Source organism: Amblyraja radiata, chromosome 9 (genome assembly GCF_010909765.2).
Source record: "Amblyraja radiata isolate CabotCenter1 chromosome 9, sAmbRad1.1.pri, whole genome shotgun sequence".
NCBI classification, from domain to species: Eukaryota; Metazoa; Chordata; class Chondrichthyes; order Rajiformes; family Rajidae; genus Amblyraja; species Amblyraja radiata.
Genome location: NC_045964.1, coordinates 24927600 through 24950202, shown reverse-complemented (window position 1 = coordinate 24950202; position 22603 = coordinate 24927600). Strand labels below are relative to the sequence as shown.

The 22603-nt window shown below is 40.2% G+C and overlaps 1 protein-coding gene across 1 annotated transcript; it reads right to left on the bottom strand.

The window, feature by feature from the left end:
• Positions 1-6421: 6421 nt before the first annotated feature.
• Positions 6422-22496, bottom strand: eif2s1 (eukaryotic translation initiation factor 2 subunit alpha). Its single transcript, XM_033026901.1, has 8 exons — positions 22308-22496; positions 17472-17713; positions 15509-15588; positions 14245-14396; positions 12898-13004; positions 11659-11756; positions 10056-10199; positions 6422-6953 (listed from the first exon to the last, which is right to left on the bottom strand). Exons 2-8 carry the CDS (start codon positions 17710-17712, stop codon positions 6828-6830), a joined length of 948 nt encoding a protein of 315 aa, XP_032882792.1. The 5' UTR covers position 17713; positions 22308-22496; the 3' UTR covers positions 6422-6827.
• Positions 22497-22603: the final 107 nt, after the last annotated feature.

Here is a 22603-nt window from a genome sequence, read left to right as displayed (position 1 = left end):
GTGGCATTATGTTTAACACAGGCATTACTGGGCCAAACGGTTTGTTCCTGTGCTGTACTGTGCTCTGTTCTAATGACTATATTTCTAAAGTACCTAATTGGGCCATTCAGGAAGGTGTGTTGTAACATTGATGCACATCTCAGAATTATACAATTTTTCTATAAATAATGCTAAAATAGCAACTTAATCCATTCAAAGTGTAAGCAAATTATTCAAACTCGTGCCTTGTTTTACCACAACTGAATACAATCAAAACTAGTTCTCAGGAGTTTATCGGCACGGAGGCAATTCCTTTGCCTGTCTAGTTCTGTAATTGTGGCTAATCCAGTGTCCTGTCACATGACTGTCTGAATTTGAAAACCATAAAGAATGTGTTGCCTGCCTGTTATGACTAGCCAGTAGATAATAACGTGTAATTTAAATGTAATCATATACACACTGCATGCCCAAAAATGGTTACAGGTTATTTCCAGACAAGTAGCAAGCTAAATAATTGCCTCCAGCTGCCTGCATTGCATATGCCTTTGTGTTAGGGTGGAGTTTGGTATGAATCATTAAGTTTTATTTTTACCAAGAAAGACTGCTCAAATTGATCGCATTATATCAATAATAGCTTTCCACTTGAGTATTGTGGGGAGGGAACAGCAATAACATACCGTGAATTTGGTGCAAATGATAAAATAACCCTACCGACAAAGAACAGATTCTAATTCCTGCAAATTGACAATAGTTAGTAGCACCTCAACGAGTTTCAGATTGTTCTAAGACAGTGATAAGGACTGGAATGTCATTTCAGAACCTTAACATTGGGCCTCTGCTTTACCAGTTATAATAACCACAATTTTGGAGGTTCCCACTGCAGATTTTATGTAGAATGAGCAAATGTGGCCTGCACTATCCAATAAGGACTAAAGTGGGGTGCAATTGGATAAAAATAAGATTTGAACATAATAGAAACATAGAAAATAGGTGCAGGAGGAGGCGCTTTGAGCCAGCACCGCCATTCATTGTGATCATGGCTGATCGTCCCCTATCAATAACCCGTGCCTGCCTTCTCCCCATATCCCTTGACTACACTAGCCCCTAGAGCTCTATCTAACTCTCTCTTAAATCCATCCAGTGACTTGGCCTCCACTGCCCTCTGTGGCAGGGAATTCCATAAATTCACAACTCTCTGGGTGAAAAAGTTTTTTCTCACCTTAGTCTTAAATGACTTCCCCTTTATTCTAAGACTGTGGCCCCTGGTTCTGGACTCGCCCAACATTGGGAACATTTTTCCTGCATCTAGCTTGTCCAGTCCTTTTATAATTTTATATGTGTCTATAAGATCCCCCTCATCCTTCTAAACTCCAGTGAATACAAGCCTAGTCTTTTCAATCTTTCCTCATATGGCAGTCCCGCCATCCCAGGGATCAATCTCATGAACCTACGCTGCACTGCTTCAATCACAAGGATGTCCTTCCTCAAATTAGGAGACCAAAACTGCACACAATACTCCAGATGTGGTCTCGCAGAGCCCTATACAATTGCAGAAGAACCTCTTTACTCCTATACTGAAATCCTCTTGTTATGAAGCAACTCTGTAGGGATTAGTTTACCGACTCGTATAGCAAGTCTCACATTTGTTGCAATGCAGTCCAGAAGTAGAGAGTATCAACTGCCTGCAGTTATGCTGGTAAATCTTAACTACTGAAACCATAGCAGGTATGGCTCACTTAGTTGAAACAGTACCAGTTAGATTGGGTAAATTCAGAAATTCCATTCCTCTAAATGGAGATGAACAGTTCTTCGGGATGCATTTAATAATTCAAGTGTTTTCTGGTGTTTTAATTTTAGAAGTTTAATACTATAATCATGTTTTCCTATTTGACCAAATTTACTTCCTCTTTGGTGATCCAAGGTTCCCTTATTTTTCCACTCTTATCTCCCCCCCCCCCCCCCCCCCTCCTTATTGGAACACATCAGTCCTGAACTTTAATCAACTGGTATTTAAATGAGTCCCACATACCAGATGTGGATGTATCCAATAACATATCTTAAGTGAATCGGAAGTAAAAATGCAGATTGCCAATACCTACAACATTCAGATGCTTTGCTCCTTTCAATATTTACACTGGATCAAACAATTTTATCTTGCATTTCTTTTCCACAATTCAGTTCCCCCTTTTCCTCCCAAAGACATTGACACCATTTTGAATATAGTCGCACATGTACATTACCTCTGGCATCTTAAACAATTGGTCATTACAATACTCATTTGTGAGCCTTGACAGTGAGCAATATATTTTTGCAGCCGTCTGTAATTCTGTTCTCTATTCCAGGAACAGTCACCTATATATTTCCAATTATTACCCAAACCCATTCTAGCAAAAGTGACTGTTATTCAGCCTCCATGTAATGGTGAAAAGATCATTTTCATTTAAACTCATTTTCTATAACAGAGAAGCTTTCAAAATTTGACCTGTGGAAAATCACTTCAATTTTACAAAACCCACTGCTGTTGAATACTCATCTAGATTATAAATGAGTAGGAACAGCAATAGGAAGTTTAGCTGATAGAACAGTTAACTTTGGGAAATGGAAAGTAAAAATGGTTATCTAGAACAAGTCAGCAGTAGACAAAGGAAAAATATAAATAAGATAGTTAAATGTTCAAACACAATAGGGATTTTTCTGATGGTCAAACGACCCTCTTTCACGAGGGACGGAGGAACCAGTCACCAGAATTTCACCTTATATCTCTTGAAGTATCTTGAGATAAAACAATGTGCTCCAATATCAAAGTGACTGGAAATCTGAAATAAAAACAGAAAACGCTGGGAACATTCAGTAGGTCATGCTGCATCTGTGGAAAAGCAAGCTGAGTTTACATTTCAGGTCAAAGACCTTTCTTTAGAAATGGTGATCTTTTCCAAACCCTCATGTCTTCATCCTAATATGTTAAGATACTACAGATGCTGTCTGACTCAAGTGTCTGAAGAAGGGTCTCGACCCAAAACATCACCTATTCATTTTCTCCAAAGATGCTGCCTGACCCGCTGAGTTACTCAAGCACTTTGTTTTTGTCTCCAGCATTTATTTATTCATGTTTGTCTGCCCAAACACCTTGCACAAGCTTACTTGGCATTTTGTTGTGCATTCCTTTCTGAACAGGATTAAGCTTTGAGGGGGCGTTGGAGACAATTAGACACATAAAAGCAGAGGTCTCTGTGGGAAGCATTTCAGACAGTCGTCATCTTGTAGAGTGTAGAGGAGGTGGCGACTCTTTACGGACGGAGCGGTTCAGGAGATCCTTCACCCCTGCAGCCATTAGATTTTATAATTCGGACCGCTAGGCTGTAGGGGGATGCATTTTGCAATTATTAATTTTTAACTGTTAATTATTGGTCTTTTTAAGTATTTATTGCTCTCAGGTAGTGTCCACATTGTATTCTATGTATTTTCTGTCTGCGTTCGTTTTGAATCTGTGGGTTTGTTGGTTGGGAGCTTCTGGACATCTGAATTTCCCGGAGGGGATCAATAAAGTATTTATTATTATTATTATTATTATTATTATTATTATCCGGGGAGGGGGGGAAGAAGAGGGGAGGGGATAGGGGTCAAGAAGGCTGGAGCAGAAGCAAAAATTACCTTTGCTAACAATGAAGCGAAAAAATCCAGGGAGGGCCAAGTAGACGACAATGACACCAGAAATGTGGGCATTAGTTGGGAATGACAGGCCCCAGCTTAACGCATTAACTAATTTAGTTAATGATATGACAGAGATTTCATGAAGGAATCTGAAGTTACTCAATGTTTAAGTAAAAATAAAAATTACAGAAGAAAATTGTTTGATATAAACCAATTTCTAAGATGAAAATAAAATGGATAGCTTTATCTTATTTTCTATTCCATCCCCCCCCCCTTGAAACTTGAAACATTAGTTTCTATCATTATTTGCCAAATTATCAAAAAGAATGATGCATTAATTATAGTTTGCATTGTTCATCTGAAATGCTAAGACTGAATGAAATAGCCCTTACCCAAAACTGCATGAAATTGCACAATCCTGGCTAATTGATAAAAATGTTTAAAGTTGCATACAGGGAGAAGTTCCCCCTACTCTTCCAAAGCACACTAGCTGCTCACTCGGGTTAGTACAAGAATCAAATTTGCATTGTAGGTGCAAATTCTCTCCAGCACCTTCACACTGCATATAGAACAGCTCCCATTCCCAGAAAAAATGAAGGTGAAAGCTAAATGCCCATAACTATACAAAATAAAAATAATTCCAGGTAAATGATTAGGGCCGAGAGGTTATGAAGGCAGTCAGATCACCAGAAGACATTCTTAAATCATACATATAATTAAGAAATGGTAGATATATTTAATGATAATTTTTGCTGGTGTGTGTGTGTGCAGGAATGAAAAGTAAAGTATTAAGGATAACATCAGGAAGTAACAACAAAAATATAGAACTGGAGAAAATGCATGGGGCCATTTTAGCGTAGGCAGATTTGTCGGCAAAGGAAATAGCAACAACTTTACCTTCAATATTGCAGAAAGCAGTGTATATGAAAATGATAAGGAGGGTTGCCAATATAATACCCACTTTCAGAAATAGCACATACTGCAGTAAATTCAGATAATGTGTTTTCCAACAAATTGGAAATCCCGACGGTTCAGTATCCGACTCATCAAGGCCCTGGTTCCTCCATTGCTCCGAATCTCACCTTGTTCTATATCTCTACACTCCCTCAAGCTGGAAAATGTCGCACCAGAGTCCAGAGCATGGCAGAGACTAGGCACAGTGAGATTCTTTGCTTGCATATTTATACAGTAACAGCCACCTGCGCTGACAAAGTTACAAAGCACGCCTGCTCACTCTTTTGTCTCCCCCTTCCCCCCAAATGCCATTGTCCTTTGTGTGTGTGTGTGTGTTCCCCTCCCTCATGGCAGTTCCCCCACTGTCCTTCCCCCCCTCCCTCACGGTGGCCCTCCACACTCTCATCGACCATGGGCCGACCCGTGAGGCATCGCCGCTGCAGCTTCGCCCGACCCGGGCTTCTACCCAAAGATTATAGATCTTTGCTTCGACCCGCAAGGCCCCAACCCGCGCTTCTACACGGCGACCTGGGAGGCATTGAGACCGTGGCGCCTCGATAAAGGCCTCCGGGCGCATTTAATGACAGTCAGAAAGAATTCATGAACAATTGGGTATTGACAAATTTAATAAATGCAACGAGGATTCTATTATTGGATTCCATTTTCCAATACTTACTCCCGACTTGGGCCAACTCAGATTTGGTGAGAATTTGTGACAGGTTAGAGTAATATGTATGGCATGACCCAACATTTAATTGTTCACCACAAGGCATTAGGACGCAAGCAGTAATAAATCAAAGGCATCTGAAATTATGGCTATGCCGTCAGTCTGATGTGTATTTAAAAATGAGGCAAGTCCTCATTCCAATAAGAAAAACTGGAAACAAACTGATAACTTTAGCCAATACTCAGTTGAAATGAACTGGAGCCATTTCATATAAAACCAAGAACTGTTTCAATCATAATACGTGCAAAGTTCAGCTGATTACTATTCTTCAGCAGCTTAGTACAGCCATGCCAACGAATGAATAATGGCTCACCATACAACTGCACTATACTCAAACCCATTCTCCATCTATGACCGTAGATAGTCAATGCACTTTAATGGCTGTTAACACGGACTATTTAAGTGCAAGCATTTCTATAGTGGCCTAAATAATAAGCGAGGCAATAAATGATGAAAGTAATGATTATATTGCCTTGAGAGTATGGTTATTAAAATTGTAAATGCTGTGTTACTGGTGTTTTTTTAATCGAATACTCCCAAGTAATTTAGAATTCCAAAGTGTTAATACCACAACAACTTGCGTTTAGACTAGTATATGGTTTAGCCGGTAGAGAATTGGAAGTTTGCACTTTAGACATGAACACTTTTGGTTTTATGTTGATCAATGTCACACTTTGTGGGATGTGAACTAAATAGGCAGAAAGAACAGGGGAAGTACTATAGCAGGCCAAATTTTTTAAAGTTATGTTTGATTCAAAGATAACACCACACATTTGGGAGTGCTCTAGTGAAACATCAAAAAACAAAAAAGATGCTTTACTATTTAATCCTATTTGATCATCATAATATGATAACCCAAATTCAAAGCAACCAAAGAGGGGTGGTTTTGATTTGCATTTCCAATTTCTTGTATTGTCAAGTTACACAATCAAAGTGCAAAGATAGCTCTGCGGAGGAGACAAATCAAATGTTCATGTCCAAAAGTAGCCCCTACTTTAATCCAATGTTAACAATGTCAGATATTTTAGTCACAGTCATCCATAACAGATTATTAGGTACTGCACAAAGAAAGCTTAAGAAATATTAAAAAAAGACTTGAAGTTTCACTAATGTAATTGTATTTTGCCAATGTTTATTTTTTCGTTTGATGTTTTGAATACAATCTTTTGGGGAAATAAAAATCCCTTCTTCCAAAGAACAACATACTTAAGAAACTGAAAGCAGTGATTTTCTGGTGTTTTCAATTGGAAGGAGTTCCGCTGCAAATAACAGTAAAGAGCAAGTTGAGTGCCCGACTTTCTTTAAAGAAATCTAGCTGTTACAGCTTTACAAAAAATTGCATTAATCTGGTTCATTTTATATTGGATATGAAAAGGTTCAGAACAATTTCCAGTCATGTTAGGGCAAATGAGTACTCAAATATAGGTATGAAATATTTTGGATACGTCCAATACTGATGGCTTAAGAGTCTGGTATTTGAATGGAATTTTGTCAAATTCCACAATTCAACAAGTAATTAATCTACAGTTTTTGCTTCCATTTCATCTGCATCATCATCTCCGTCAACCTCAGCATTTTCCCGCTCCAGTCGCTCAAGTTGTCTAGCCAGCTCCGTCTCATCCGTATCTGTAACCACTTTGGGCTGTAAAAGCATCAACAGATTAATGCAAAAGATATGACCCAAGGTATAACCTAGATTGTACACAGTTGTTCAACATCCTCCACGCCTCAGACTTAAATGGCCAATTCCTTACTCTCAAATTGTTTCCCTAGCTCCCACGTTCCTTAGTAAGGGGAAACATCTTCCCTGAATCTGGCCTGTCGAGCCCTTTAAGAAATGTTTACATTTCAGAGTTCCTCTCACATTTTTCTAAATTTTAAGTCCAAGCACCCGCCTCAGCAGCACCTCAATAGAGGCAGCCGAACAAACTGAAGATTCTCACTCTTTACTCTCTGCCCAATACCCAATTGTCAATTCATGTAAATTCTACATAGTCTAAAACAGCCAATCTCATGTGGTACCTTTCTGAAAGTCTTCTGAAACTGAATAGATTGCAGTCCATGAATTCCCCCATCTGTTCTATTATTCAAAATCATCAAAAAACTGATTAGTCAAATTTTACTTTCATAAACCTATACTGATTTAGCTCAATTCTTGTATTATTTAAGGTGTTCTGTTATGTCATCTATCTATATTACTAAATCTCTGTTCTTGACCGCTTTTGGCCGTCTGTGCTGCGATTTCCAAGAGAACGCCGTCACCTACGGCCGTCATTATTGGCCACCTTGCTCAGAGCCCCCCTCCACCGCATGTGTGCCGAGGATTTTTCCCGTCGATGAAAAATGACAGAGATATTAATGTTTTTACAAAATTCCCCATTCTCTCTGCTGCCCCCGCTGGCGGCAGGGGGGGGGAGGGACAATAAAACCAGGAAGTGGTGTGCCTCACTCACTCTTCAAGATGGAGGAAGGCAGAGGGTCACGTTTCTCTGAGCTGTGAATAACACATGTCTACTCAAATGTGAGTGCCCTTAGTGGTTCTAAAATGTTTGCAAAAAGTGTCTCTTTTGGTTCTACAATGCTTGTAGAATGTGTCTTTTTTTGGTTCTACAATGTTTGCAAAAAGTGTCTCTTTTGGTTCTACAATGCTTGCAAAAAAATGTCTATTGGTTCTAAAGCTTGCAAAAAAATGACTATTGGTTCTAAAGCTTGCACAAAAAAAAATAACTATTGGTTCTAAAGCTTGCAAAAAAATGTCTATTGGTTCTAAAATGCTTGCAAAGGTGGGAGGGAGAGGGACTATAAAACCCGGAAGTGGTGTGCCTCAGTCTCTTCAAGATGGAGGAATGCAGAGGGTCACGTTTCTCTGAGCTGTGAATAACACATGTCTACTCAAATGTGAGTGCCTTAGTGGTTCTAAAATGCTTGCAAAAAGTGTCTATTGGTTCTAAAATGCTTGCAAAAAGTGTTTATTGGTTCTAAAATGCTTGCAAAAAGTGTCTATTGGTTCTAAAATGTTTGCAAAAAGTGTCTCTTTTGGTTCTACAATGCTTGCAGAATGTGTCTTTTTTGGTTCTAAAATGCTTGCAAAAAAATGTCTATTGCTTCTAAAGCTTGCAAAAAAATGTCTATTGATTCTAAAGCTTGCAAAAAAATGTCTATTGGTTCTAAAATGCTTGCAAAAAAAGTCTATTGGTTCTAAAATTCTTGCAAAAAATGTCTATAGGTTCTAAAGCTTGCAAAAAAACGTCTATTGGTTCTAAATGCTTGCAAAAAAATGTCTATTGGTTCTAAAGCTTGCAGATAGTATCTCTATTGCTTCTAAAGTTTGTGTGCGTCGTCTGTCTGTGCGTATGTATGAGTTGTTGTGTCCGTGTAAGTGTCTGTGGATGAGTGTGAGTGTCTGTGTATGTGTGAGTGTCTGTGTATGTGTGAGTGTTTGACTGTGTCTCTGTGTATGAGTGTCTGTATGTGTGTCTGAGTGTGTGTCTGCGTGAGTGTCTGAGTATCTGTGTGTGTCTGTGCGAATGCGTGTGTGGAGAGCCACTAAGAGTGCATGGGGGGAGATTGAGGGGAGATGGACTGAATGCGTGTGGGGGAGGGGAATGGCATGGAGCAGAGTGGGGGGGAGAAGGGAAGAGGGGTGACTGAGTGAACTGCCACCACCAGCTGTGAGTGACTGGGCTGCCAGCCCACCAGCCATGAGTAAGTGAAATGCCAGCCCACCAGCTGTAAGTGACTGAAGTGCCAGCCCACCACCCATGATTTAGTGAACTGCAAGTCCAAAAATCCATTCAGTCCACAATGTCCATACTAGCCCTCTGGAAACCAGTTCCTTCAGTGCACAACAGCCTGAGTGACTGAGCTGCCCGGCCTGAGTGACTGAGCTGCCAGCCCAATAATCCATTCAGCCCACAATGTCCATACTAGCCCTCTGGAAGCCAGTCCCTTTGATCCACAACACACATACTAGCGCTCCAGAAACCCCCCCACTGGCCAGCAATATTGGAATTGGTGGAGAGGTGGAATATTGCGTTGGGGGACCAGCCCTCCCATGTGATGCTGGGACCCAACGGGTCCCACTTAGTCTAGTTCATTATAGATTTCAGCAATACTCCTGCTGCTGACAATTGACTGTTCACTCCCACCCTCCTTTCCAAAATAGAGAGGATCACATTTGCATCACTCCAATGCACTGGAACAAATCCACAATCAACCAAACCTAGGAAGATAACAGCCACAGTATTCACTTTCTTCAAAGCCACCACTTTCCAAACTGGAGCACAAGCCAAAAAGCCCCAAAATGATCTGTCCGTTGATGGTCAAGTCTCTTACCTCCTCTCTGGCCCAGTGTCTAACAGCTACTGATCTGTAGAAAGTAATGTTGAGTGAGGAGGGCATAACCTGATGCAAATGCATTAGCAGAGTGGAAAACAATTCAAACCCTTCACACTGCTGTGCTTAGATTGTGTAGCCAGGCCATGTGTCACATTCCAGTAAACAATTAATGTTTCAGTTAATGGGCCACCAGAGCATCCCGACCTAGTTTGCAAAGTCAGCTGTTTTCTTTCCTGTATGTTCACTTCTCTGAAATTCTTGGGTTGTATCATGTTACAGTTGAAATCACTTGTGCACTGATGGAATGTGCACAGGATAACCACAATAAACGTTTTCACTACATTAAAAACCACATTGGATTGTAAGATTTAATGTAGGAATGTGCAAGCATGAAAACGAGACTGACCTCCATTTGGATATTGAAAACTCCTCTTTTCTCCTCAATACGATCTTTAATTGCGGACATGGCTTGGTTTAGAACAGAAAGACCTTCTGTTCGTTCAAGTGTTGTGGTAGTCATGACGTATCTTGGAGGAGCTATTAGATTTATCTGGACAGGGAAGTAAAAGTTAAGTACCATGATTAATTATTCACCACAATTTAAAAATGGAATTCTGGAATTCTCAGTCACCCACACAGTTCCACAAAATAGTTTGGCTGAGGAGGACTAAGCCAAATGACATGTTCACAAAAAAATTGTAACCTAATATGTTCCGCATGATACGTTTTGCATCTAATTCATTTTCCTTGAACATCACCCGAATCATTTCTACGCACAATATCAAATTATAAATTGGAAGTTAAGGATTACACAAGTTTGCTGGTTTTCCATAAATTAACTGTTTTTGTTTAATTAAATTCTCAATATCTAACTGTTACATCTATATAGTTCACCATTCTGAATTCAATACATTTTAATTTAGTTCATTGTCATGTGCAACGAAGTACAGTGAAAAGTGTTTGTTGTGTGCTAACCAGTCAGCGTGAAGGCAATACATGATTACAGTTGAGCCATCCAGTGTAGTTGTATGATAAGGGGAATACCATTTAGTGCAAGATAAAGTCCGATTGAAGATAGTCCGTGGGTCTCCAATGAGGAAGATAGTAGCTCAGAACCATTTCCTAGTTGATAGGATGGTTCAGTTGCCTGATAACAGCTGGGAAGAAACTGTTCCTGAATTTGCAGGTATGCATTCTCACATTTCTGTACCTCTTGCCTGATGGGAGAGGGAAGAAGAGGGAGTGAGACTCGTCCTTGATTATGCTGGTGGCTTTGCCGAGGCAGCGTGCAATGTAAATGGGAGGGAGGTTGGTTTGTGTTATGGTCTGGGCTGTGTCCACAATTCTCTGCAATTACTTGCAGTCTTGGATGGAGCTGTTCCCAAACCAATTTTGATGTCTCGGGTCACTGATTTGTTAAACTTTTGCTTACCTGATCATCCTAATAAACCCTCATCTAAATGCAACAATGTGATATTTAAATAAATATAAAGATCGAAACGTAACATAGGAAGTTTTTAATGAAATAACCATGGTATTACCATCACTTATGTTCAGCAGCGGCAGCTCATTTTTATATATAATGTGCTTCTTAATATGCTATTTATTTTAATTACAAGCACCGAACTGTGTTCATTGAAAAATTTAATGCTCAAAACAGATGGATAAATCTACAAAGTTGGTACATTACAATTCTCACCTCAGTTTGAGATTTTTTTTTTTTAAATTTCCCACTTAGTAAATAAATTGATTGTTAACAATCGCAAAACTACAAATAACTTCCAGAAACAATGATTTGGCCCAACTAATATGTGCTTTACACAAATTTCCTCCAATCCCTTTTATCCATCTATCAGAATATCATTTTTGTGCTATAACACTAACCAAAGGCCAAATTCTTTACCCTGCCTGGCTCCCCTCGTTACTGAAAATTCACGCCAGACCTCAGATTCGTTAGTGGAGTCAACTACTTGACTAGCTGTACAAGTAACAGTTAATAGAACACTCACCTTAATGGGCATAATTTCTGTAGAACATCCTAGACCAGCTCGAAGCGCCTCTTTTACAGCATCAATGCCTTCATATCCATAACATGCAACTTCAATATCTGGTTAAAGAAAGAAAATGATCATTAAGAAACAAGTGAAAATTGAAGCAGGAAAATAAAAAACCCAATTTAAAAATAACCAATCACAATAATGGTATTCAATATATGTAAAGCATTAGCAAAACAGAACATCAAGGCCTCTGATGACATTAATAAACAAAAGTTCATAAAGAGCCACAAGGAAATATTAAGATGGCCAAATATCTACATTATGGAATAGCTTAACAGTGACTAGAGACACCGATATAGGGAAAGATCCTAGGACTGAGGGGTGTGGCAGCTAAATCATGAAATGTAAGGAGGCAACGATTAAATTAGATCAACAATGATCAAGGGATCAGGATTTGAGCAGTGCTGACATTCAAGATTTGATACGGATTGCAGAGCCTGGACTCAGTGGCAAGACACCCATGTTAATGTATGGATGAGAATTTTAAGACCTACGATACGATAGAACTTTATTTATTCCAGGAGGGAAATTAAAATGCCAACAGTCATAAAAAAACACAAAATACATGAAACATGAAAATAAAGTGAGTGGCAAGGCTTTGGGGATGTGCAAAGATTGGGGGGGGGGGTCAGCCTCAGTCTACCCCATGACAGAAGGGGGAGGAGTTGTAAAGTTTGAGATCCACAGCAAAGAAGGATCTCTTGTGGCGTTCTGTCCTTCATCTTGGTGGAGCCAGTCAGGTTGATCAGTATGTCATGTCACGTGAGCTGTATTGTCCGTGATGCTCCGCAGTTTGAGGAGCATCCTCCCCTCCAAAACCATCTCCCATGAATCCAACTCCACCCCAAAGACAGAGCCAGTCTTCCTGACAACTTGACAGCAATGCAGATCAGTCAGCAGAGAACAGATGGATAAGCAGAGTTTGAGTTACACATGGTCACATGGGTGAGATTAAAGCAAAACTGTGACTTTTTAGACAATTACATCTATGTAAGCACAAGGAAAGGAGGGAATATAAATTTACACAATTTACATTGAATCATTTTCTACTAATGTTGATGAATAGTTCAATGAATCATTTACTTTTTATCCAATCTCATGCAAACACCAAACCCAAAACACAACCAATTAAGCTAGAACGAACTGCCAACTGTGTGCCCTCATGGTAGTACAATATCACAATAAACCTACCTGCTCGAATTTTAACAGCCTGTGGGGTCAGACGCCGTCTAATATTTTCAAGCAACACACCCCGCTCTTCTTCTGTCAAATCAAGAGTGTCTAGAATGGTAGGGTCTCTACACATGAGGTTGGTGTGGGGGAATGGAAGAGAGGGACACGATAACATCATTTAGTCAGACTAAAGTCCACGCAAGAACAATCTGTGCACAGCAATGTACAAGCAATCAGATGAGTAAAAATAAATGGCAACGTGGAAAGAAATTTTCCATCAACTAAGAATCTTAGTTGGTGCTGTGATTTTCTCCATAGATCTACTGAGCCACACAGAACAGGAAAGCAGTTATTAAATTCATAGCTTGCTCCCAAGGTTAAAATGGACAGTGTTAAAGCTAATCTCAGTCCTGTTGCTGAAAGGATACTGGAGACCAATCAGACATGTTTGGCACTCTTATCAAAACCAAGTGTTCCTATTGCAATTACAAGTGCAGATAGGATTGGTTCCGGATACAATGATTCAGTGGAATTGTTCTGTGACATCATGGCTTGCATACAAGAAATAGTTTGCCCAACAATGTCGTTAAACAAGTTAAATGCACAACAAATTTGTCCAAATCTAAGACACTGTGTGCACCATGTTTACTCTTATTTGTAGGATCGCTGAAGCAGGCCAACTCAGTCAATCTGCATATAGATTCTACACAAGTTGAGGCCACCTCGTATAAATAGGCTAGAAGCAAATAAATTAAAAGGCTTTATAATGCAACAGGCCCTTCAACTCAATTTCATTACTTGAACACTAGGCAGATCTTCAAATAAAAACAATGTTCATATTGTTAGCCCTGCACATCAATTTACATTGTCTCGTTTGTTATAGTAGTTTTTGAATAAGGGTGGAATCAAACTTTTTAAAAATTAATCTCCGAAGTTAAAGTAAAATTTAGAAGCAGCATGTCAACAAAGTTTCCATCTGCTGACATCACGTGTCAAATTAAATAATTGCCTCATGAAATCATGGGGATCGTGCCTAGATTACATTTACAAAAGAGTGTTTATGGGATATATTCCTTGAAAATATTCAGGCTGATGTGACACATATTACATTACTTTATAACAGGATTGCAAATGGAATGAACAACAAAAATATCCCAAGACCCCTATGGGTGAATTTTCCCTGTTGTAATACAAATTACTGTGTTTCCATCATGATAAACAGAGGGGCAGACTTGACAAAGATAATGCAGCTATATTAACGTCCATGACAATTAAACTAGTTTAAAAAAAACAACCCAAATGAGATAGGAGGAAGCATCCCAGAAAATTCCCACCCTTGAATGAAGAAAGTAATTTCATTCTTACGAAACTGCTTGTTTAAACGCATCATAAGCTCCATATCCAGGCCTCCGGTACTTCTCATCAAAAACCCACGCTGTCCTCAGAAATAGAGAGTCTAGCTGTTCATCTTTTGTGTATTCAAGCACTTCTGCCACATGTCTTAAGATACTGTACACCTATAAAAAAAAAAGCATGATAAATGTTTCACTCAAAATTTAATAAACAACAAACGCCAATTTATTTATTTTTTAATGGAAATTTATTTTAAAGGTGGAATCTGTCTTGATATCCCACAGAATATCCCACAACTTCTCATTGAAATTGAGTCAATGGTATTACACTTAAAATGGTATCCAGAGTGAACATCAAGCAGATTAGATGAAAACCAAGCTTATTTTTGTAGTTTGGCAAGGGACAGCACAACTCCAAGATTCTTAGAGTAGTGCTTTCCCACCACACCTATTGCAAATCACCAAAACAGGGAGAAAATTAGTCGCACTCTAATTTGAAAGATCTTCAATTCAGTGCCTCCCTAGCAATAGACATCTTGTTTATTTTCTCACCATTTATCATGAATCAGGACTTTGCTATGATTAACAATCAATTATTATAATTTGCAGCGCGTCTGATATTAGTAGATTTCTGGATATTAAGGCTCAATGCATTATATCCTACTCATGGACCAACACTAGAAGCATATCCAGAGCTGACGAAAATTTCTAAAAGGCTTGAAATTGTTATGTAACTCAAAGGGCAAGAGTGTCATCAAATGGGTCAAGACGACATTCTACAACTAAATTCTGATCAACTGGAATGCAACCTTTATTCTGTCCTTTCCATCAAAATTATAAAATAAACTTTATTAGTGAAGTGTAATGACATTTTTACTCCACTAGCCAAATTGGAAAGGATCTAAAACTTATCCCACAATCCAATGTTAAAGAATTGGAAAGAAAATGGTTCTGTCTCACTCTACTGTTAAATCCAACAAAAAGTGGATATTAGACAAGACTACTGGGAAGAAAATGAATTTGAAATACTGGAAGCCTCTTATGCATGATTGTCCATTTGCATAAAAAGAACTAAGCATGAAGAGGATGCTTCCACTGGTATTTAATATACAAATCTTTGTGCAATGCTGTTGAATGTAACAAGCTTGCAATCATACAAACTAATGTAAAGCCACAATTTATACATCCAATTGCAGAGCAAGTAAATAATTGGCACATTTAACCCAAGACCCAGATTTTCCTTTTCTGTAAATGTGAGAGAAAATGAAAATACTTACAGTCTTAGATTTGGTAAATTTGTCTTCACATTTGATGGTTTCTTCTTGTGAAACTCTGCGCTTAGACAGATCGATATAACCTGGATTAAACAGGAAAGAATAAGCAAGCACTGTTTCACTGTGCCACCATTTACCAGTCAATCGTAATGCTAGTCATTGACTACAGTTCAGCCTTCCCATATCATTATGCCAAACAAGTTCACGCTTACATTTCTGGACCCCTGCACACCTGCAACTGGCTTCTGGACTTGACCAGCAAATCTTGATCCATTACAATTGGTCTATCATTTCCTGCATCCTGATCCTCAACACTGATGTTCTTTCGGATTGTATGCTCAGTTCCTTGTTCTACCCCCTATACACCCATAACTGCATGGCAAGTACATTGTCAACTTAATCAAGTTCACTGATGATGCCACTGTTTACTGTTGTCAGTCAGACCTGCAATAATGATGAAATGGAGATCGAGAATCTAAGGTCATGGCATCAGAATAACCTAGATCTTAACACCAGTAAGTCAGCAGAGTTGGTTGTTAACCGAAGGAACACAACCCAATCCTCATCAGCAGAGCTGCTACAGAGATGGTCAACACCTTCAAGTTTCCAGGCATCCATATCACCAGCAACCTAATCTAGTTTCTTCACACTGATGTGGCGATCAAGAAAGCGTGATCATTGTATTTACTTTCTTAGGCATTAGAGAAGATCAGAACATCAACAAGGATGATTTCAAACTTCTGCAGACATGCTATAGAAAGTATTCTGACGAGATGCATCACAGCCAGGCTACTGCTCTGCCCATGACTGTCTGAACCCACCGAGAGAAGAGAACACAGCCCAGTCCATCACAGATTTGTCACTTCCTTCCATCCAGACTATCGTCACTGCACATTGCATCAGGAAGGCTAGAAGTATTCTCAAGGATGCCTTGCACCCCGGCTTTTCCCTTTTTTCTCTTCTACCTTCTGCGAGGAGATACAGGAGATTGAAAGCTCAGATGTCTAGACGTTAGAACAGCTTCTTCCCCTTTGCGATCTGACTCTAGAACCATTTACCGCTTTCAGATCCCTTCCAGGAGGTGCTCTACCTCATTTGGTTGATCTGTTTTTGCTTTTTAATATTCTGTCTTGCACTTGTTATTGTATTAATCTTTATTGTATGTACACTTTGAGCTTCATGTGAATAAAGAATTTCATTGCACCCTAGTGTATATGACAATAACTAACAGGAAAACTTATTTATCTGTAAATATGCCTTTTTGTGCAATAGACCCTGGCCAAAGCTCTTGCAGAAAGTCCATAGCGTACAACTCGGGTTAAATCTGTTATTACACTTCACATTTAATTGATCTTTAAAGCTTCCAAAAGGGAAGAAAAATTACTAAATAATCTCACACATCAATCCATTCAAAAAGCCAAGTTCATCATATGCACAATTTTGCTAAATGGTTCTAATTTGCAACTATTAAAGGGCATTTGAATATTAAATTACAGCAGAAGCTTTTAATCCAGTTATTATGGAACTATGTTAGGAGAAAAGATTATGCACATACATTAAGCTTTAACTTTAAGAGGAACAATATGAACTTACACAGCAACTGTCACATTTACAAGGCATGTTTCACAACCAATCTCCCCCCCCCCCCCCCCCTTCCCATTGCATCGATTAGAGATTTCTTGCTCTTCCTTAAAAATCTTACAAAATCAATTACATCTGCCAAAAAGTAGACATGGCTTAATTTAGTATAAATTCAAGACAGTACGACTCACGTGGCACTGACTATGCTCAAATCCTACATTGGGTCTTGTTCATTCTTTCTGACACAGAAACAAGACAAATGACATTTGTGCCAAGAGACAAGAGCAGCAAAGCAACAATTTAAGAATGCAAAAATTCCCTCAGCTGTGCCACACCTGGAGATTTGAAATATCAACACCTAAAGAATGCAATCTCCATGTCTTACCTTTCTCCTTGTCCACTCTGATCACGACCACACATTCATTCCTACCGATACGAATAAGTTTGTTGATAGATCGGATACGTCTCCTTGAAAGCTCACTGAGGAGAATCATGCCTTCAATGTTGTTGTATTCTAGAAGGCTTACATAGGCACCCATCTCTGCGATAGAACGGACATTTACCATCACCACATCTTCCACTTCTGGAAATTTGTGCTGGTAAAATCGACAGCTAAGAGCTGGCATCCTGAAAAAGAAAAAAAAGTTGCAATGTTTCAGTATATTAAATGAACAAAAAAAGTACTGGAGTAATTCAGTGGGTCAGGCAGCATCTCTGGAGAACATGGATAGGCAATATTGTTGGTCGGGACCCAAATGGGAAGATGCAACTGGTGGTGTGATCACGTTGAATGCAGTGGAAATGTGGGAGAATTATGTGTTGGATGCAGAAGCTGGTGAGCTGAATGATAAGTACCAGGGGACTTTTAAATGTGTGAAAGGTTATGGACATTGTATTGGTAACCTGAAACAAAAAACGAAACCCACTTTTCCCATATATTTGCTTCTCTTGGTCACAGCAATCTACATTTCTATCAGGAGGCCTTTAGAGGCGCCGCGGTCTCAATGTCCCCCGGATTGCCGCATAAAAGCCCGGGTCGGCATCACGGAGGCGTGAAGTACAATGTCGATAGCGGGGAGGCCTCTCTCGGCGGTGAAGCGTCGGCAACAGTGAAGCCACGCGACGATGGGTCCTCGGCAATGGTGAAGCCTCGCGGGTCGACCCATGGTCGACAGTCGATGAGAGTGTGGAGGAACTGTGGGGGGGGGGAAAGAACAATGGAGGTTCCGACATGGGGTGCCGCAGTGGGGGGGGGGGGGGGGGGGGGGGGGGGGGGAGGAGGGGAAATACAACTTTAATAATTTAACAAGGAATTTAGGTGGTATGTTTTTGTTTACCTTGCACTCTACTTGAAACTAGTTGTGTTAAACCAATTTTCTGTAAAAATCTGAATAGGATCAGCTCAGCTGTGATGTTTCTGCACAATATCCACTTGCATAATATATTTTCTGGACATATCAATGGATGGCATTTGGGAAATTCATGTATTTTGTTCTGTGTTTCTTTCAATTGAGAACTGGGATCAGCTGACTGTACAAACAAGGGATTGAATTTCAAATATTATGAATTTTAGCAGTTGGCATTCCTCCTAAAGGATGCTACATTGATATTGGAAAGAATAGATGCAAAGTTTTAACTGCGAACGAGAATTTTATAAACATTCACAATGTTGTTTTGAGTGCCCATCACAATTTTACTTTGTAAAATTAAAAAGTCATCTCATTTGTATTATTCTCAATATCCTGTTTTGTACTCTGCTTTAAAATGCAAGATAGACCAACCTGTGCTTCAGCTATTCTGTGCAGCAAAATATTCTGTGCAATTGTATTCAAACCCAAAATTCAATGCACCTCGTCACAACTACTGGTGTCAAAACGTCAATTTTAACTAATTTCATAATTATAAATCATCTCCTCCTTGCTTTCTGTGCTAATGGAAATATTCCCAATACTTTATGTTTAATTTCTCATTTGAAATATAACAATGCAGTGGCGTGAAGGCTGGCAATCCGGTGGTAATGCTGAACAAATGCTAGGGCTTTCAGAAGAGTCACCATTCAGATGAGACAATTGGTTAAACCCCTCTCAGCTGAGTCAGGACCCAAAAGTTCCTATGACACTATTTAGAAGTGTGGAGATAGAAAAAAAAATATCAAGTTTTCAGTCAATGTTTATCCTTTAACTAATATCTAAAGTAGTCTATATCATGTCACTAAATGAAGCATCCACGTTTTCAACTACATCTGTGACTACACTTTGAAAAGTACTTCACTGATTGCAGAGGTTTGAAAGTGCTATACAACTATTGTAAAACAGTACACAACTTAGTTGTAAAATATCAGCTTGGATTTGATGTTGTGTAGTCAAGAGTTTCTGACCTAGAAGCATGCATTCCAAAACCAATGACCAAAATAGATCTAGCACTGACCTTGCAATGGATGCAAAGTTAACCCACATCAGAGCACTTGTAACCAAAAGTAACCTCACAAAATGTTCAACTATTGGAATTAGTTTTGCTTTTAGCCCCACTCGGATCAAGACACCATGAATTAAGTCACATATGATAATTACTAAATGCACCAAGCCTTCACTGTTCAAGATCCAGCACAGAGATGACGATGACAACTTTTCAGCACATACCCATTGCTCCCCACTGAAAAGAGAAATAACAAATCTGGGTGGTACAACTTGAGCCCAAGGGGTATAGAAACAGGATGTCACAAAATAAGGGGGCAGGCCACGGATTCTTCATTCAAAGACTGATAAATATTTGCAATTCTCTATCCTGGTGAGCTGCCAAGACTCATTTACTGTTTGCATTGAATAGAGAGATTTCTGGATATTAAACCAATCAAGACATAAACAATAAGCCAGGCCAATAGCATTCTAGTGGAAGGTCTGCCACCAGATTTGACTGATAGCCTACTCCTTGTTTTACAGTGGTGCAATTATATCCACCACAATAATTATTTCACTGTTCACAAGCTCAAATGGTTTAATTCAGAAGATGAAAGAAAAACTAACAGGATAATTAGAAACAAAGAACTGCAGTTGCTGGTTTATACCAAAGATAATCACAAAGTGTTGGAGTAACTTAGCGGGTCAGGCAGCATCTCTGGAGAAAAAGGATGAGCGATGTTTCGGATCGGGACTATTATTCGGACTGAAGAGGGGTCCAATTCTGAAAAGTCATCCATCCTTTTTCGCCAGAGATGCTGCCTGACCCACTGAGTTACTCCTGCACCGTGTGTCTATCTTTGAAGTAAAGGGATAAACTGGAAATTGCCGCGCCATACAGTTAGCTTTGTTCTCACGAGAATTTTTCATCTTATTTGTGACAGAATATGAAAACTCTATAAAATGAGTTATAGGAGTATAATTTGGCCCTACGGCCCATGGCTGATCTCTACCACCTAATCACATTTTTTTGCCTTCTCCCCATAACACTTGACAACCAATCTAATCCAGAACTTGTCTATCTCTGCCTTAAAAATATCTACAGACTTGGCAATGATTTCCACAAATTCCCACCCTCAGACTAAAGAAGTTCCTCACCTTCTACATAAAAATGTGAGGTGTTGCATTTTGGGACATCTAACAAGGGCAGGACCTACACAGTGAATGGTAGGCCTCTGGGGAGTGTAGAGGGATCTAGGAGTGCAGGTGCATGGTTCCTTGAAGGTCGTCGCAGGTAGATAAGGTGGTCAAAAAGGCTTTTAGCACATTGGCCTTCATCAGTCAGAGTATTGAGTACAGAAGTTGGGATCATGTTGCAGTTGTATAAGACGTCGGTAGAATAGAATGCCTTTTATTGTCATTCAAACAGCTTGGTTTGAATGAAATTGCATTTTCTAGTCTTTAACATTACAAAAAAAAACAAGTCCCACACTTAACACAATTTACACAAACGTCCATCACATGTATCTGCAACACCTCACTGTGATGGAAGGCAAAGGTCTTATCTCTGTGGTGATAAGTGGTGGGACCACATTTAGAATATTGTGTTCAGTTCTGGGCACCATGTTATAGGAAACATATTGTCAAGCTTAAAAGGGTTCAGAAAAGATGTACGAGGATGTTGCTAGGACTAGAGGGTCTGAGCTGAGGTTGAGTAGGCTGGGTCTCAATTCCTTGGAGCGCAGGAGGATGAGGGATGATCTTATAGAGGTGTATAAAATCATGAGAGGAATAGATCGGGTAGATGCACAGAATCTCTTGCCCAGAGTAGGGGAATCGAGAACCAGAGGACATAGGTTCAAGGTAATGGGAAAAAGATTTAATAGTAATCAAAGGGGTAACTTTTTCCACACAAAGGGTGGTGGGTGTATGGAACAAGCTGCCAGAGGAGGTAGTCGAGGCTGGGACTATCCCAAAGTTTAAGAGACAGTTAGACAGGTACATGGATAGGACAGGTTTGGAGGGATATGGACCAAACGCAGGCAGGTGGGACTAGTCTAGTTGGGACATGTTGGGCCAAATGGCCTGTTTCCACACTGTATCACTCTATGACCTCCTTTTTAAAAAGCACCCTATAATTCTGAGGCTATGACCTCTGGTCCTAGGCTCTCCCACCAGTGGAAAAATCCTTTCCACATCCACGCTATGCCTTTCATAAAGCTGCAAGCTTCACAGTGAGTTCCCCCCTCAACCTTATAAACTCCAGCGAGTGGAGGCCCAGTGCTGTCAAACGCTCATCGCATTCATTCCTGGAATCATTCTTGTAAACGAGCAAAAAGCGATTTTCAATTGGTCCTAATACATATTACATTTAGTCAAACCGACAGTATATTTTATTGAAAAGCAAAGACAAATCCATAAAATGTGAGCTAGATGCCAGAATGATGCAATACTCGGCCTTGCACTTCACCAAACCCCGTTTCTCAACCACACGTGGGCACACAGCATACAACGATCAACTCGAAAACAATGATGGTGCAGCCTGCCTGGCGAAAAGGGGGGGATGCAGTCTCTAATGTGAGAGAATAGCGGGCCATAAGGGAGGTCCCCGCCAGACCGGCTCGGATTTAACCTGCCTACACATAGTCGCTTTGAGATCCAAGTAAGAGATACGGGTGGAAAACGGGGCCGGCGGGTGGAGGCGTCACCCCGCCGCCAGGCTGCAAGTAAATGCGCCTGAAGTAGGCCGCAGCCCGGAACATGGTCCATGGAGCAGCGGCGTGGGTGCGGAGAACAGGCCGCGGCGGCCTTCACGCCTCACCTACCTGACGCGTGTCGTGCAGTAGCACCACTGCTGCTGCTGTTGTTATTGTTGTTGGTGGTGTTGTTGTTGTTGTTGCACAGAGGAGGGCGAGCGCTCTCACAGCCGATGCCGGTGCCGCCCGCTGTCCTGTCCCGCTCGGCCCGGCTCAACTCACAGGCCCCAGAGAACTCACCGCCGCCACTGCGCACGCGCTAGCAGCAACACCGCCGCCACTGCGCACGCGCCAGCAGCAATACCGCCGCCGGATGCCGATGTCACATCCGTTCCCTCCCACCTCCAGCCCAACCTTGTGGCTCC